Source organism: Cimex lectularius, unplaced genomic scaffold (genome assembly GCF_000648675.2).
Source record: "Cimex lectularius strain Harlan isolate CLEC.00 unplaced genomic scaffold, Clec_2.1 scaffold234, whole genome shotgun sequence".
Taxonomy (NCBI): domain Eukaryota; kingdom Metazoa; phylum Arthropoda; class Insecta; order Hemiptera; family Cimicidae; genus Cimex; species Cimex lectularius.
The window spans coordinates 451539-470147 of NW_019392804.1; the positions used below are offsets into that span (position 1 = coordinate 451539).

At 32.1% G+C, this 18609-nt stretch overlaps 1 protein-coding gene across 2 annotated transcripts; it reads right to left on the reverse strand.

The window, feature by feature from the left end:
• Positions 1-2227: 2227 nt before the first annotated feature.
• Positions 2228-16931, reverse strand: LOC106664735 (protein phosphatase 1B-like). Of its 2 annotated transcripts, XM_014390713.2 has the most exons (7): positions 16612-16931; positions 12282-12971; positions 8676-8837; positions 8494-8611; positions 7448-7550; positions 7269-7323; positions 2228-2387 (listed from the first exon to the last, which is right to left on the reverse strand). In XM_014390713.2, exons 2-7 carry the CDS (start codon positions 12930-12932, stop codon positions 2379-2381), a joined length of 1098 nt encoding a protein of 365 aa, XP_014246199.1. In that variant the 5' UTR covers positions 12933-12971; positions 16612-16931; the 3' UTR covers positions 2228-2378. The 2 variants fall into 2 exon arrangements, with proteins under 2 accessions (XP_014246199.1, XP_014246198.1); XM_014390712.2 differs by lacking the exon at positions 2228-2387 and having other exon boundaries at positions 6558-7323.
• Positions 16932-18609: the final 1678 nt, after the last annotated feature.

Consider the following 18609-nt stretch of genomic DNA (forward strand, 5'->3'; position numbering starts at 1 on the left):
TGACTAATTAATGTTTGATTAACAATTAGTAAATTAATTCCAAATATAAAAGTGCTCAACTTCCAACTGTGTCGTGGATGAGGGGTCAAACCACTTTACAAAACTTATTTCATATTATTCACTATTAAAAAGCCATGATTTGAACCCAGAATGGCAAGTGTGGCAAATACAAGTCAGACACCCTAATTACTCGCTCACCTCGGTTGTAAATAAACAATTCAAAAAAATCAAGTTCTATGAGTTATAAAAAAAATTCCAAGAATTTTTAATAAGAAGAATAAGTAGTTCATTCAATATTGTAGATCGTGTATGTTTTTATGAAACAACTAGTTTTTTTTTAAATTTAAAAGATAGTATATATTTTGGGACTACCCTGTCCCCTCGTCAATGACACTTTCCTGTGGTCTGGAAGCATGTTGAATGTAGAACCTTCTTCCAGACCATGGGAAGGTGTTGCAAAGGTGGGACGGGGTTGTCTTGAAATAGATAAATTTAAAAACTGGCTTAAATTCCCAGTCTAAAAAAAAATGTTATGTCAAGATCAAATACATAAATAGCTACTATGTTTCTTTGCATTGAATATGGTGTGTCATAGTTGTTTAACATGGAAATATTTTTGGGCTGGATACAGAAATTTTTTTCATAGTCATTTTTGCTTTCCTGGGAAGCGCTGACTTGGGTTGACTTTTTGGAAAGGATGGTTCTACTCATAAACTGGTTTTAACAGCTATCCAGATTTTGAGCATTAAACTCCCATCGTCAGGATGAAATATACAAATTACAAACACATTTTTCAACGTGAATTGAAGTTGACTGACATTTGTATGTTTCAGTCTGATGATGAGCTTTTAATCTCGAAGATGTTAAAACTAATTTGTGTGTAGAACCATCCTTTCCAAAAGTTTATTGTTATACTCACCCCACCTCAATTATTTCTGCTTATAGGGTTGGGTTAGAGTTAGGTTAGGTCAGGTGAAGGATATGACTCAAGTTTTTCCATGAAATGAAGAAAATATGCAGTTTTTATCGAAAAATTAATTCATTTATAAAACATTTCACAATTTTTTCCCAATCATTACTCCCTGCTGACAGCATAATTTTTAAAAATAAAACTTTTTTAGCAAGAGATGTCATTAGAACAACTTTGACTTCAAGTTCAAGCAAGCTTCCAAACCCACACAATTTGGAATGAAGTGTTGTTTAATCCATAAATATTTTTTTTCTTTCGCTATTTGGCCTCCTTTCATCAATTCCTAGTAACATGTATATATACCTATTGATGGTATGCACATTGAGACTTCATTTTAAATATGTCCATTAATCTTGATTCCTGACATCCTAAAATTCTCCCGTTGAGATAATTATAAAACTGCAATATGTACTGATTAGTACATAGTGTATGGAGCAGATATTTCACCCCACTTCAGCATCAATATCTCTGAGTGGAACAGTAATCTTGACTCTCTTCTTGTAAAAACAGTTCGACATCAAGAGGTGTGTTTGTTCTGGCATCATCTCACTTTCAGCTGTATAAAGATCTTGATAAAACAGTTCTCTGTTGCCACATTGTTTCCGATTCTAATCGGGATCTGAATTTGCAGTGGATATTTAAAATGAGATGTGAGCTAATATGGTTAAATTATTCCTGCTGGGTCGAAGGACCCTCTGGCTTGTGCTCTCTCTATAACACTACAATATTTCACTTCCTTGCTGAATGCTCTAAATTAAAAGTTTGTCTGCTCCACCTAAGCCACAGTTTTCTTTCTAGGAGTGAATCATTGTGCTAAACTATGAACTGCTCTCAGTTATAAAATAGTTTAGACATAGCTGGAGGATATTGAGAGCAAGTTCTGTTTTACAAGTATGTAGTGACTCTTGTTCTTTATATCCCCATAAGCCATTAGTGGCAGTACCAAACAATAAACATTTGAGGCACTGATCATAACATTAGGTTTATTTTATCCTCAAGCCACAAGTCACGCACTTTGTTCATCTGACCATTTCTGATTATTTTGATCTTATTCTCACCATCTTCAGTGGTGAAATGACCAAACTGCAGGTTCATCACCCAGTAGGCCGCCAAGAGAAAATCTTACCTTTCAAAATTTTTTCTTCCACCGCATTTTCCAGTTCTTTTTAAACAAATAGTAATTGGTTATTGAAGATGACCATTGTAGTAAAAAAATACATAAGAATAATTGCTTTATTTTCACATTATGAAGTTAATTACAAGACAAAAATTAAACAAAAATATAAGACTGAAATTATTTTAAAAATAAAGGGTTGTGAATTGTCCTTCCTTTGTGATAATGTTGAAAATTAAAATCGTTATTGGAGACTAAATATTGAATACCAATACGTGTTCATAAAGGCCTTCTTCAGTCCATCTGAAAAATATAATAAACATACGTTTTGTTACTATTTAACCCATAACCAGCCAAAAAAATATATTTTAAATAGATTCTATATTTTTAATAGATAGAATTAGGACAGCAAGTGACAGAACCAATTTAGTTCATTTAGCTCTTCCTTAAATAAAATACTTGAAAGAAATCAACATATTGGTTTATTAACAAAAAATAATTATAATTTAGCTTGATCACCCATCTGCCTATTCTCATTGACTTGGTTCATCACATTGTGAGATGTTTCATCATCTTCAGAGACTTAATGATAAGTCACAGGGCATGTGAATACATAATGCAACATTAAGTAATCTGACAAAATAAGACACACTGATGAGGGTGGTAAAATGCTTTAACGCATATGGCAGTCAAAACAGACAGCGAAAATAGGCAGACAAGCAAACAACAGGTTGAATACCTTTGCAGACCCCACTTCAATATTTCATAATTAATAAATTGTCAATGAGTGCATACAATGTAAATGAGATCCCCAATCAAAAAAGTTTGCAACTTTGTATCATTAAAAAACAAATGTTTGTCCTTCAAAATAAGTGCTGTAATTGCTCAGATTTTTACGATTTTTACTTTTGGTTGGCACTTTTGATCAATAGGAAAATGCTGAGACAAAACTAAAAAAAAAAAAAAAAAAAAAAAAAAAAAAAAAAAAGCTTGCACTTTCAAGAAACAACAAAAACAAAAAAGTGTTATTGCACTCAGTAAAATATAATAAAATCATGTAACTTACAGAAGTTCAATGCTAAAAATAGTGCTTGTCATGATCTTGAAAGTTTCAAGTAAATTGATGCCTTTTCGCCTTTTGCATGGAAAATCGACAGTGTCTGATGTTAAATAATTTAACTGGAAAACTGAAGTGACTACCTCAATTCAACAAACAATTTAAGTCAGACTTATTTTTTTGCCTTTTGAAACAGAGAAATTTTTACTAATATCATGGTGGATAATGAACTGTTTCAACAGAATGCAATCCACTCCATGATAACTATTGAATACATGTTATGTAATAACAAAACATTAATAATAATAATAATATTAAACACTACTATAAAACAGTCTAAGGGTAAAACATTTCATCATAACAGAAATGCACTTAAGTTTCATAGATTCACATATTTCATCTTATTATTTTTGAGAAAGAAACGAATGAACACCATTATATAAATATAGATCAATATACGTTTATTTATCAGTTTATAGAAATACTTTTGTATTAAAAAATTAGAGATAAGACCAGTTGGTCAAGCTTTCGAGGAATATAATTCATCAGGACCTTTAAAAAATATCAATAATTCACTAGGCTAACAAATGTAAATATCAGTGAATTTCAGAGTTGATAATTGAACAAGATCAAAAATCCATATTCTACATCGAAATTATAACTTCCAACAATATACACTACAATATATAAAAAGCCAATACACACTGACAGGCAAAAAATTTCGCTCACTTTATTTTTAATTTTTTTCTACAATAAAAAATTCTTGATTTTTCTCATTTTTTAACTGTTTACTTTACTTTACTTTTGTTTGTTTATGTTTACTTTAGATGGATTTTAAAAAATTTATTGTCTCATTTCAGTTTAATCAAATTGATTGTTTAGTTTTGTGCAATTGTTTTAATTTAAATTTTGAATTTCAAAATTTTCTTAGTGCTGAGGATGTTGCACATGATGTGGCACTTACCGATGATGAACGTTCCATTGATATGTGGCCAGTGCTATTGTATTTCCCTATGAAACACTATGAGGCAGTTAGGTGTTTTCGTGGAACAGGATCATACCATAGACGGGTTGGTTCTGATGCCTTAGACAAACTTTTTTGACTAAGAGCATTTTACCAAACTGGCAACTTACTGTTGTTCAAGTGATTCACCATCTCCAGGAATTTTGAGGTGTACAAATCTCTGAGCTGCTCAAAGAAAATTAAATGAGAATAAGATTACGACTTTTTTCCCAGTCAGAGGATCAGAACTGACCATCAGAATTTCATTTTGCCCAAGAACAAGTCAAAGTCGTTATACTTTTTCATTGTACTTTTTTACAGATGAGTCTAGATTTGCTCTACCATCTCCAGATGGTTGTAAAAGAGTGTGAAGGCAAAATGAGAGGTATGCAACCTGCAATTTTATCCAGAGCCAACATTTCCAACATGGCTCTGTAATGGTGAGGGGAAGGATTTTAATGAAGAATCGCACAGACGACTTTGACGGCTGCTCACTATGTAGTTGGAATTTCTGAACTGTGTTGCCGATCCTAGAGGAGCGAGGAAATTCTATTCTAATATACAATAGTGCCCATCCACATGTAGCTTGCACGGTCTAAAAGTTTCAACACAACATCTGGGTCCTTAGCTTGGCCTGCAAGTTCTCCAGACTTAAATCCCATTGAACATGTATGGGATATCCTTGGGAGATGAGTAAGAGCTTGTCCCTGATACACTCCAGGATCTACAAAGGTCTCTTCAAGAATGGGCCAACCTCCGGTAAAGAGAGATAACATGGTAGGAAGTATGCCACAGTGTCTTCAAGATGTAAGGCAAGAGGAGGAAACGGAAATGATAAAGGTGAGGTGAGTAAGTTGTTTAATCTTTTCAAAAAAGAGTAGGAAATGCGTCTAAAAACCTAAAAAAACTGAAATTTATCGTTGTTTGTTTTTCTCTTTTAAATTTTCCTTAGCAATTTATGTTTTTACTTGTTGAAACAAAAGAACACAGCATGAGCAGCATAGAACACAGTATAAACAGTTAAAAAAAAATTAGAAAAATTAAGAGCAAGTTTTTATGGTAGAAAAAGTAAAAAATATTAAGTGGGTGGAATTTTTGCCAGTCAATGCATTTATAATAACCATTTATCCTAAATTACACTAATAATAGTGTAAAGTAGTATATATTATAAATTTATCTTAGGAGAGTAAGATGCAGCTTGAGACAATATAGGTATAAAAATGAGTAGAGAATGGCCTCAATAATACTGCTCAGACTAAAAAGGACTGACCAATATTCTGATTATGTATAACACACCGGTATGAATGAATGCCATGAAGAAATGATGTAAATCAACTGATAAAATCAGCATTATGAAGAATCAATACAAATAAACTTAAGAATTTTTATCGGTGATAAATCACGGCAAATGGAAACACGTCAAAGCTTATGTTGTATGATTTATTAATTTAAAATCCATTTATATGAGTCATTAATTCATACAATACGTTCAAAAACTTGAAATGTTACTCATCGACCCAAATTGTTGTTTTAGCAAATAAAACTAAAAACTGAATTGATTGGTTTCTTGAGTACCTTTTAATGAACTGACACACTGTTCGAATTTTGTTTATTAACTGTATTTAAAAAAAAAGTACCAATAACATATTACCAGAGATGATTTTCAATAGTTCTTTTTAAAATTCCTAGTGTTTCAAAGAGGGCTAAAATTGTGAGTACGAGAAAATAATTTACAATCATGCTAGATAAGTTTTTCTATTAAAAACAAAATTCTACTTAAAACGTGAATCATAGAGTAAACAAGCGAAACCCTTACGGTGCAAAAAGAATAAAACCTATCAAATCTGACAGACTTTTATTACCTGACATTATTCTCAAGATGAACCAACAATGTCACAACATAACCTGAAAGAAGATAAACGATAAAAAGTTCCTACAATCACTGCACTAATAATTACTTTTATTTTTGTGGAGAAATGAGTGTTCAATTCATAGAGAGTAAGAGAAGAAAAAAAACTCAGTACAACTTCAGCTATTGCTTCTTAAAATGTTACGACAATTTTTCTAAAACAAACTGAGATAGTATTTATAATATGAAAACTAATAAAAGGCTGAAAAAAATTATGTTTAAAAATTTGTATTTTAAAAATAATTTGATTTTATACAATAATCAACTGAATTATTGATTGGTATATCTATAAATTCAACAAGTATAATTTAGTTAGTAAGTAAATATTTTAAAAAGCAAACACAAATTTGATGATAAGTGAAGTCTTACTGAGCATAATCCTTTTAAATTATAAGAAAAATGACTAAAAGAGATCTTAAAACGTCCCTGAGATACAATATGGTCATCTTGGAAGTAAAATTAAGCTCAAGGGGTATTTGGAAACATTACAATAATAATCAAAGAGGTATATTAGCCATATTTATTAATCTTTTTAAAATATATACTGTAATTTTACATACAATTATAGTACTCTAATGATATTGGTTTGGAAAGGCACAAAAACAAGAAATCTTTCAAAATTAAAACACTTTAGGTACTTTGATGTATGATATATGATTATAATTCATAAGGTACATGTTACAATCTAATTTTGTTCTGTTTCATATTACCATATGAATAGGGAGAACAAATCAAGCAAGTTAATTACACACACATCAGTCAGACTCTATACATGTTTTCTTTTAAATAATAAAAATAATAAGAACCATTTCAACTAACTAGTTCTTTAAGCTCAAATATGTTGTAATCATTTAAAAAAACTATTTTAACAAGAAACACAAAATAAATGACCATTTGAACTGTTTCATTTGATAAAAACTAAAACTTATGTATTGTTGAAGATCCACGATGACCTTTAACTTTTGAAGTTAACCATTAACAAAAAATGGTATTTACAAAAATAACACTGCTTAAGTAATTTCTTCTGAAGTACACTTAGTGACTAATTAAGTTTACAAAGCACTTGCTAATAAGTGTTCATGAGAGTGTTTTTAAACTGTGTCCTATACTCAAAAGCCACATAGTATGGTATTACAAAAATGCATAACATAGTAGCCTTGTACTTTTACAATAATTATTTTCTACTAGGTGCTGATTTCATGCACATGCACTTACAGTATCTGCATTTTGAGGACAAGTCTCTTTGTAAACCGCTTCAATTAATGATCTCCTGGAACACGATATTAAAACAATTACTCATGATTTTTGTGACATCTGCATGTTTAAATTTTAATTCAATTAAAACTTGACCGAATGTTGTGTAAGAAATGTGATTGCAGAATTGTAAAACTTACTTTGCGCTCAAACCTCCTCCTGGGGGTAGGTCAGGAATACATTCTTCAGACAAATGAGCCAGCAGAATGCTAAAATCCATGTCCACCTTGTTTCCAATTATTTCTGAAACATAAATGATAAATATGAGGAAATCTTATAGTCAATCATGAAAATGTGTTTTGAAGGTTTGCACAAGCATAAAAGTAAAATTAATTAGCATGTAATTTGTTATTTGGTGATTATTGATTGTCCAGGTCTGACTATCCTCTGTGTTCGTATGTCAGAAGTGTTTCAGCATTTGCTGAGGGTGGTCTACATATATTGATCTTTATTTTTAGGTGCCTTTGGTGGTTTTTTTTAGATACTGTAGTGGCCAAGTGGTTAGGGCAATAAAATTATTTTATTTTTTAAAGTAAAATAAATTAATTCCTATCATACAGGGCTAACTACTTGTTGGACTACCAAACCACTTTACATTTTCCTTACTCTGATCAATTAAAAATCTATGGGCTCTGAAGGGCTTCAGACTCAGAACTGTTAGACAAATACGAGTCAGATGCCCTAACCACTTGGCCGCTACAGTATCTAAAACAATTTTTTTTTGTTCTGGCTTGTCTTTTTATTTTTTAATTGGTATAGTGTTTTGAATGGTGTAAACGCTATGTGTGAACTGCTGTTAATGTTTGTTTTCATGAGTTTTTTTTAATGCTTAAATGTGTTAAGATTTTTTATATCCGAGTTTTCAAATTATCGTGTACTATCGGGCATCATTGACTCAAGGACAATAGAAGGAGTCTCGCTTTCTTCTGGACCAGGTTTGGACAAGGACAGACCTGCGTTTTTTGGAACCTAGATGAGCTTGTGCAAAATTATCTGCTACAGAAAATCCCTTTTGATATTTTTGTAAGTGCGAGTAGGCTTTTTTTATCGCTATTCTGCACTATGTTTTTTATTGTTTATAGTTTGTTTTCATTTTGTGTTGATTTAATTGGATTTAAACATTTTTTTTAACTATATAAAAATATAATGTAGTATGCATTCATAACAAATTGAATTTATAGCTTACCTCTAACCATTCTCTCTAACTTTAGATTGAGAGCGTGATCTTTCTCTATGGCTTCAGGTGATGGTTTTGGAGCTCCAGGGAAAATAACCAAAACAATGCTCATATTATCACGGCTCCCCTAAAATCACATATCACACCAATAAAAAATCAGAACCCTTTAACTATAATTGTTTAACATTCACCTTATAGAGGCAAGTGTCGATCACTTGGTTTGTAACAGATTCTAAGTCATCTGTCAGCAACAAAAGAGATCTAACATATTTACACAAATCTTCATTTGACATAACATCCCAGATTCCATCACATGCTAATACCATGAATTCATCGTTTTCTGCATCTCTGTCCTAAAATCGAGAAAAACAAAAACCCACTTTTTATATAATTATCTCAATTTAAATCACTTGTACAGTTTTTTAACAATAGCATCAACAGTCATAGTAGATAACACTGAATTTATACAAACAAATGAAATGTTATACAATGAATGTGTAATCAAAAATGAATATACAATTCATCCTTAATCTAGAATAAAAGTGTGGTGACGAAGCTTTATTCGGATTTGATTGTGATTATTGCTTACAATAGTAAACAGTCATACCACTTGATGACTTGATCGAACCGATAAGAAGAAATTCAATTCAACTTCTTATTATGCAACTCAGACCAAGAGTAAAATCATTGACTTATAATAAAATTGAAAATGAACCCAAACTAAAGAAACAGATCCAAAACGTTCATAACAGTTAAGCTAAATTGTCTATCTCTTGTCCAAAGTAATACACACACATCAAAACCATAATGAATGATTAAAAGTACATTTCTTATTTCAGTACATATATATATATATTTTTTTTTTAATGCTTGATATTCTGAGTTACTCTGCTGTTTTATTAATGCCTATAAGAATAATTTTTAAAAATCAAGTATATATATCATCAAACATTATTTTCACATTGTGCAGTGAAACAATTTTATTTTATAATTTGGTTGTTACCAATCATTTTGGTCTGCCTGTCACCACTGTCGATTTACATACTTTCAGGGCAGCAATAAAGGTACTAATGCTTTTAGCAGCACAAACTAATCTACAGGTGGAAGTTTTTAAATTTCTTATTAGTCATAGAACACAATAAGGTTACTTTGGGTTCCAGAACACTAATGAACAAGCTGATCAATTAGGCAAAGGAGCGCCCTCTCACACATCGCAACAAAATAACAGGGGAATAGTTATAGTTGGAATAACTATAATTATAGTTGGAACTGGAAAAATGGCTTGAGAAAGACAAACACAAACACTAGGGGAAAAAAATGAGTTGAGATATTCTTAAATCTCTCAAAAAGGAAGGCGAAGTCTCTCATCACTCTCAGCAAGCAAGGTTTGAGGAATATTATAAACCACTAAACCCTCTTAACTACCATCTAAAGAAGATGAACAAAGTAGAGACAGAAACATGCAAAATCTGTCAAGAGAAACTAGAGACATCACAACACATCCTTTGTGAATATGAAGCCCTACCTTGCATATGGTATAGCCAATACGGTAAGGCACACACTAAGACAAGTGTTCAATGAAACACTGAGGAAGGTAGATAGTTTTTTAAGAAAAAGCACACTTTCGCAAGCACCATAAGGCTTTTAATGGGGGTTCCACAAAATACCTAAAAAAGGACACTTGCTTGCGTAAATTTTAAGAAATGTTCATTATTCGTTGAAATCTTTGCTAATCTAAAGAAATCCTTGCTAAATAAAAATCGCGATACAATTCAAAGCTTTGTCAAAACAATAAAATGACTTCGAACAATAAACGATGAGAAAATAAACAGTGGGCTGGCTTTTATCTCAAATTAAAAATACAATTTCCACCATTTCACATTCTTAACGACTAAAATAACTACTATTCATAATATATATATATATATCANATAGGCAATTGTCAGAATAAAAAATGGGCTGATCCAATATAAAGAAATAATTTACACGAAAATAGATATTAAAAGGACAATTCAGGCTGATAATAAAATATACAACCTATTACACTTAAGTTTGTACAGTTTAAACAATTTTTGTTGTGACCAAATAACATTTGTAATATTTTACACATATATTAAAAAATGTAATACACAAAATCCTTAAATGTTTTGTTTCTTTAATGTTAAGATCTTATTCGAGTTAAATCGCAAGACTCCAAAAACTGATTTCTTACTATAACATGGGCAATAAATTTAAATTGAACAAAATTATGAGTTTTTATTGGCAGGCTGATAAAACAATTACTACTGTTTCAAATTTCATTATTATTACAAGATCATCAATGTGCATTGAAAATCAAAGGATTAATATATAACAATTTTTGAACCTCGCATTTTATTAAAATTTAATTAACTTGATCCACGATCACTAGTACTAGCTTTTAGTTCATTAATATGCACAATTTTTGCTGATGACAATTTACTCGAATATACATCAATTTTGGTCAATCTGTGTGTATGTCCTGGGGTTGTTGGTTGGGGGGTGGTGTCTTTCAACCTCATTTTTCACAGACAGAAATATAAATGATCTGTACACATACAATTCATATAAACCTGAGACAATTTTGTTTTCTTGCAGAGACTTTCATTTGACAATAATGATGTCTGTGCTGATTGATGACATATTTGAATGGTTAGAAAATCCAAACAATTTTATATAGCATTTTTCAGTCAAATTAATAATTTTTTTCAACCAATTTAATAATAGTTTCATTCAATTTAATAATCGTTCCTTTCAGGATTTTAGTCAGAGGAGAAAATAAATACAAGCTAGAAGTTCCAAAAACATTTATTTAATTAAAAAAAGTAAAATTATTTTAACAAAAAATAAAAATCTTTGAAAAATGATAATTTTAACATCAATTAATGGAGTTGTAGACCTGCAGCAGCTTTAAAAGGACACCCATTACGCAATTGTTGCAATCGGTGCCCGAATGGAATTGACACTGCAGCTTATTATTTCGCTTAAGTTATGAGTTCCTTCGACTTCAGCTAACAGGGTCCTCCGAGCTGTCTTAATTTGAAGAATGCATACTCTGCAGGGTTTACAGTTGGTGAGTATGGCGGCAGGAAAATAATTTTATGAGAAAATGATTCCACAACCTCTTTAACTTCAGCAGTTTTATGGATCCTGGCATTTTCCATAATTAGAAATGCATTACATAATGAAAGCCCATCAAGTTTTGTAGCTCATGTAAAAAATCGCAAAAGAGTGAGCTGTTACCTTCAAATATTTCTATTTTTTGATGAAATAATTTTACTACTTAAAAATTTAAATAAAGGTTTTCGAAACTACTAGCTCGTATTTATTTTCGCCCCTGACTATAAAATCCTGAAAGGGGCGATCACTAAATTACTTGAGATGATTATTAAATCAAATGAAATGATTATTAAATTGGTTGAGATGATTATTAAATTGAATGAAACGATTATTAAATTTGTTGAGACGATTACTAAATTGGTTGAAAAAATTATTAATTTTACTGAAAAATGCTATATAACATTAACAATTAAGCAATCCCACTTATCTACCTCAAGTACCATAATGTAAAATTCATATGCTTCTTAATCTTAACATTCAGAAAAATCATATTCTATTTCTAAAGTTTAAACTTTGTATTTTAATTTATTTTGCTTTGGACTACAAAATATGTTCATTCGCTTATTATTTAAGGCGAAACATTCAACATATTTGTTCACAAATTTTTGTATATTGTAATATAAAAATAAGATAAAATAAACAAAATAATTGAGAAATACCTGTATGAAAACTTCTGGCTCTGGAGAAACGAGTTGTTCACAAGGTCCTCTTCCTTCCACATTTTTGTACTCGTAATCACCTAAAGCACGAGAAACAGCAAGGCTTCCATTAACTCTTTGAATCATAACTGTACCCCCGGCTTTAGTTATTCTTTCTTTTTCACTTGGTAACATTGGTTTGTGGTCTCTTGTCGAGAAGCTGGGTACCCCGGATCTACAAATGACAGCTCTCGAATCACCACAATTCGCTATGTACACCTGTCTCGGACTTACTAAAGCGCAAACTGCCGTCGAGCCGGCTTTATCTTGACCGCAGGCGAATTCCGGTTTCGCCCTCAACGAATTATCAAGCTTCAAAAATCCAGTTCTAATACCTTCAGTTATTTCACTTTGTTTGAACTCATCACTTGACACTATACATTCTAACAGTTCGTTCGCACAATGTGCCGAAACAGTCGCCCCTGCGTGCCCGTCAAAAACTGCGAAGAAAGACCAATCGTCCAACTTCTCGCCGAGGCCGGTCCTCACGTGATGTGCATCCTCCATTTCCACCCTCCAGCCTTGCATGCTGGCCACGCCGTACCGTAAACCGTTTCCACATCCATGTTCATTATGTTTGTCTGTTTTTGGTTTGTCCAGAAAAGTTCCCATACTTTCAGATCCAAAGTAAAAAAATTAACATCCTATAACCTGTAACAGATAAATTGGGTTTTAATTTAAAAAATGAAACAAAACAAAAATTTTCTATGTGCATGTGGATAGGGAGAAGACACAATCAAGAAATGAAAGTTAGAACCATTAAGCAAAATAAACAATTTATTTATGAGATTTAGAAACAAGCATACCAAAAAATCAAAACGACTCCACACTGAGTGTCAAAATTATAAAAATCATCGTAAAAATAAATTCATACAACTATAACGGAATCTGACAGAGCGAAAGTGACGAATAGAATGTTATAGGTGGACTGAAGGCAATTCCAACACAATGATTACATTTGTCGAAAGTCATTCTTACAAGGTCTTGGAGAAAGAACAATTTCATTAATAAAGGAAGTAATGTATTTCCTTATTAGGCACAAATTGACATCTGTACAAATTAATCTTCTGATTAAAGCCATTACAACAAGGGGAGCAGGGGATACAAAACACCTAACAAATATGTTGGTAAAATAATACATTCAAGGTAAAATTTACTAAAATAGTAAGAAATGGAATTTATACAACTTTATTTTAGGAATTTAATATATATATTAATTCCTATTAATATANTATATGTGTGTGTGTGTGTGTGTGTATATATAAATTAGAACATATGTAAGAAACAAATTTTTTTTCATTCTTGACTGTTTGTAAAATTGCATATAGACTTATAGACTATTTCATGCCAATTAGAAAGAAAACGAATAAAACTCAAATATATTTGGGAAAAAAAAGTAATCGTAAAAAACCTAAAATCAACACTGTCAAATTTATGCTATCAAATGTATTAACGAGCGAGATTGGAGTTTCAAAGCTTTTCTTTTTCCAACTAAAATTAGTCTGGCAATTATATTTATAAAACTCACTTGGCTAGATTCAGATTTAGGACTCAACAATGAAAACAGAGAGGAACAACTTTACTTGTAAGTTGGCACAACAACGTATATGCAATACTGAAAGTATTGGTAAGAAAATGTGTACAAACAAAATCTATAGTTAACTGTTAGTCAATTTTATCATCTCTATTACATCGATGAAATTGCTATTTTATCGCCACTTTCACGCCGTGTAAACTATGTGGGAAAACTGAAAATTTTCGAACATATAATTATTGCTCGAAGAACTTAGCCAGATTCAGATTTAGGGTCCAACGATAATAGCCGTTAGCCAAATCTACGCTTTCTAATGTATTAATGTCATTGGAGTTTCATTGCTTTTTATACAAACTAAACTTTGTCGAACAAACAACTTTCCTTCAAAACTTGTCCAGATTCAGATTTAGCAACAATAGAAACCGAAGGAAAAAGTTTTTCTTAAGTTGGCACAACTGAACAATTCAGTATATTCCAAAATATACAATATGCATAAAATCTATAGTAAGCCGTTAGTCAAAAGTATGCGCTTTCTAATGTATTAATTTTTAATTGTCCTTATGTTGGTACAACTGCATACATACAATTTAAAATGCATATAAACATATAACATCTATAACGTATTAATGAGATTGCTGTTCCATCGCCACCTTCAACCCAGGTGAACAGTATAAAACTGAAATGTATCAAACAAATAATTTTTGCTCGAAGAATTTGGCACGATCTAGATTTAGGAGTCAACGAACTGAAGGAAACAGGTATCCTTGTAAGTTGGCACAAGTGCTACATACAATTCAGTATGTATTGGTAAGAAAAGTGTACAACAAAATCAATAATAAACTGCTAATGGCATTGAAGTTATTATTATTATTATTTCAAATTAAACTTTGTTGAACAAACAATTTTCACTGAAAACTTGGCCAGATTCAGGTTTAGGATTCAATGAAAGAAAACAGTTATCCTTGTAAGTTGGCACAATTTCAAATACGTACATACATTCCATTTACTTGGTATTAGTTAGAAAATGAAATTAATGACATTGGTGTTTCATTTTTTTTTAAAACCTAAACTTTGTTGAAAAAATAATTCTTGCTTTTGATTCAGAGTTAGGAATGATAGAAACCGATGGGAAGAGTTTTCCTTCTAATTTGGCACAACTGTATACATGTAATTCTGTATGTTTTAGCTAGAAAATGTATATAAACAAAATCTATAGTAAACTTTTAGTCAAATTTATGCTATAGTGTAAATGAGATTGGAGATTTATCGCCTCCTTCAAGCCATGTTAAGTGTGGTAAAACTGAAATTTTGCAAATGATAGAAATTGAAGGAAACAGTTTTCCTTGTAAGTTGGCACAACTTCATTTCAATTTAGTATGTATCATTTAGAAAATGTGTATAAACAAAATCTATTACAAGCTGTTAGTCAAATTTAAGCAAATATAACATATCAATAACTCATACTATATTGTATAAGATTGGAGTTTTATCGTCTCCTTTGAGCAGTGTTCCCACTTCTACTAACTGAAGGAAACAGTTTTTCTTGTGATTTGGCACAACTGCATACATACAATTTAGTATGTATTATTTAGAAAATGTATATAAACAGAATCTATTACAAGCTGTTAGTTAAATTTTAACAAATATAACTGATTAATAAGATTGGGGTTTTATCGCCTCCTTTGAGCCGTGTATATGGTGTAAAATAATGGTGTAATTTTGAATTTAGGATTCAACGAACTGAAGGAAACAGTTATCCTTGTGAGTTGGCACAACTGCATACATACAATTTAATATGTATTTATTCAGATATCGTTAGTATGTATTATTTAGAAAATGTATACAAACAAAATTTAAACCACAAAGTGAAATTTATCCTTGAAATTTATCTATATCAGGCCCAAATATGTGGTAATGTTGTTTTTATAATTTTTTTTTTAACGAGATCTATCAGTATTTGTTTATAATTTAGAATGAGTCAATCTAAATAAAGCACTGTCATATTTTCAACAATGAGAATATCAATATAGTTCCTTTAAATAATGGAACACTTTTATCGTAACGGTTAATTTATTTTAACTTGAAACGCGATTTACTGCCGAATAAAATGAGATGATTCGACGGGAGATTCTTAAATCTCGTACTTATGAATTTTCGAAACTTGAGAACTCAGCGGTTAAGTACGGTTTTAAACTAACTAAAAAAAAAAAAAAAAATCCATTGCCGGCAACTCCATTCGTCATTCAACATTCTTAGTTAAAATATAGAATTGATTAATTGCGAGAAGCCGATATTGGAATTGTTTTTGAATTTTTACTAAAGTCGAATTTTGATCGCCGCCTACAAATTGTGAAACGTGTAAATAGCGTGTAAAAAAACCTTCTATTTTCTCAAGGCGTATTTGCCCGGATTCGTATTTATCGTACGAGGAAACCGAAGGGACCTGTTTTCCCCGTCCTTGCGAAGTTTGTAAAATTGTATATAAATAGAAAAAAGAAACGAGAAAGAAATTAGATCCGTATATAAGTCAGGAACGCGTTGAAAAATACGAACGCGAGCGTGTATTACCTGAAAAGAAAAAGTGAAGCTGTTTTTTTTTTGTTTTTTTAAGACTTTATTTATGCCCCTTTTGTAGATTTTAAACAAACGCGAAAATACGAAAAAGCACATTTCCCCGCTCAACCGATTCTTTCTGTTCGACAATTTAAAACAAAACACAATTTTTTTTGTTAAAATAATAAAATAAATAAATGTTACCTGTCTAGCGGTTATTTTCGTATTGCATGTGAATCAAATGGAAAAGGCTCCTTTTGTCCGAGACGAGGGAAAACGAGACCTACTCGTAAACTGGCATAACGGTTTCAAAACTGCGGTTAAAATAAGTCCCGGGGATTTACTATCTTCATCTGTGCTCGTTGAATTGGGCGAACTGAAAACTTATTTTCGAAACATTTGTCCACGATCGGGGGGTTCGAAATCCGAAGGGTTTCACTTCAGGAACAAAAGAAGTAATTAAGGCAACTCATAAAAACATACTGAAGGTACATGAATGAGAGCGTATGCCGAGTGAGCATGGCGCATGCGTTCAGACGTCCTTCTAATTTTAGCATTCTCACATGATGTCATCCACAAAACGCTAAATTGGATCTCGACGCGGCGAAAAATATATAAACAATTTTATAAAAAACAATTCAATAATGATTGAGAGATTAATAAAGGATGCGAATGATTGAGAATAATTAATTTCGCAACACTTTGGAATATAAAATAGATCCATGGCATCGCGTTAAGAACCGTCTTTCGTGGTTTCTTAATTCCTTGAATAAAAATAACAGCTGGAAATTTCTAATCGATTTATTATACGTCAAAAGTGAAAACAAGACGACAAATGAGAATAATATAAAACAAATGCAAAAAAGAACACTGGACGGTTTGCTCTGTCGGAACTAGCTGGAATCAAGGGCTGAGCATCGCCCGCGCAATTCGAACCATTGATTCACAAATTATTCAGAAAACAAACGTACAAATACGAATTACGTGAGTAAATACACACTGACAGGCAACAAATTGCACTCACTTGTAATATAACTTGATTTGTATATATTAATCAAAGTTTCACGTTTTTAACATTTAATAATTGAGTCTTTGTCTAAAACAGTGAGATGGACAGATAAAATTTGTTTTAGAGTTTTAATTAACATTTGAATATCGCGTATTTCCTCCTCTTGCCTTAATTACATCTCGAAGACGCCTCGGCATACTTTCTTCCAGTCTGGAAATGTCTCTTTGCTGGAGGTTAGGCCATTCTTCACGAAAAGTCCTTTCAAGATCTTGTTGTGTATCAGAGTTATGGACGTGCTCTTATTCGTCTTATGAGGTTACCTAATAAATGTTCGATTGTTCAAGTGGCTGGCCAGGCTAAGACCCTGATGTTATGCTGTTGAAGGTCCGTTTGTACTACGCGAGCGACATGTGGACGGGCATTATCGTGACTTGGAATAGGATTGTCGCTGATTTTATCGAGGATAGGCAACGCATGATGTTCCAAAATTTCATCCGCATAGCGAGTGGCCGTCAAAGACCCACCATGAACAACTCTGTGCGACTCTCCATTGAAATTCCCGCCCACACCATCACTGAGTTACGTTGAAAAGGTTGACTCTGGGAAAAATTACAGGCTTCGTACCTTTCATTTCGCCTTCTCCACATTCTTTCACGCCCCCCCATCTGGAAATCGTAGATCAAATCTATCTCATCTGTAAAAAGTACAGCAGACCAATCGTCCAAAGACCAATGGCTGTGTTCTTGAGCAAATGCGAGCCGTGCCACTCTGTGTGTTCTGGTCAATTCTGGTCCTCTTACTGGGCGAAAAGCTATCAGTCCATACTACTTAATCTTCTTCGAGCTGTGCGTTCAGAAATTTGGACACCTCGAACTTCTTGGAGCTGCTGAATTGCTTGAACAACAGTAATGCAATATAAGTGCCGGTTTCGCATTGATACGCTCTGTTTCTGATAGGAAAAAAATCTTCTCCATCTGATGCAGCAGATGATCAACGTACTATTGCCAGCTGGTAAACTAGATTGGGTTCAGCTGGCCACGGTGCAAACAGATTTACACAGGCAGCAAGACAAAACACATACCCCAGCAAACTAACACACTCGATGCTTAAATAGTATTGGTCATTACCGATAATTTTGGGCCGCCTATTGAGTTGGCCTGACAGACTGCAGCGAAAATAGACAGACCAAAATG

Coding starts and splice junctions, on each gene's coding strand:
- LOC106664735 (XM_014390712.2), bottom strand. CDS start 12,932: ATGGGAACTTTTCTGGACAAACCAAAAACAGACAAACATAATGAACAT. Junction 8,838..12,281: donor AGCCAGAAGTTTTCATACAG/GTATTTCTCAAT, acceptor TCTCGATTTTAG/GACAGAGATGCAGAAAACGA. Junction 7,324..7,447: donor GGAGGAGGTTTGAGCGCAAA/GTAAGTTTTACA, acceptor ATCGTGTTCCAG/GAGATCATTAATTGAAGCGG.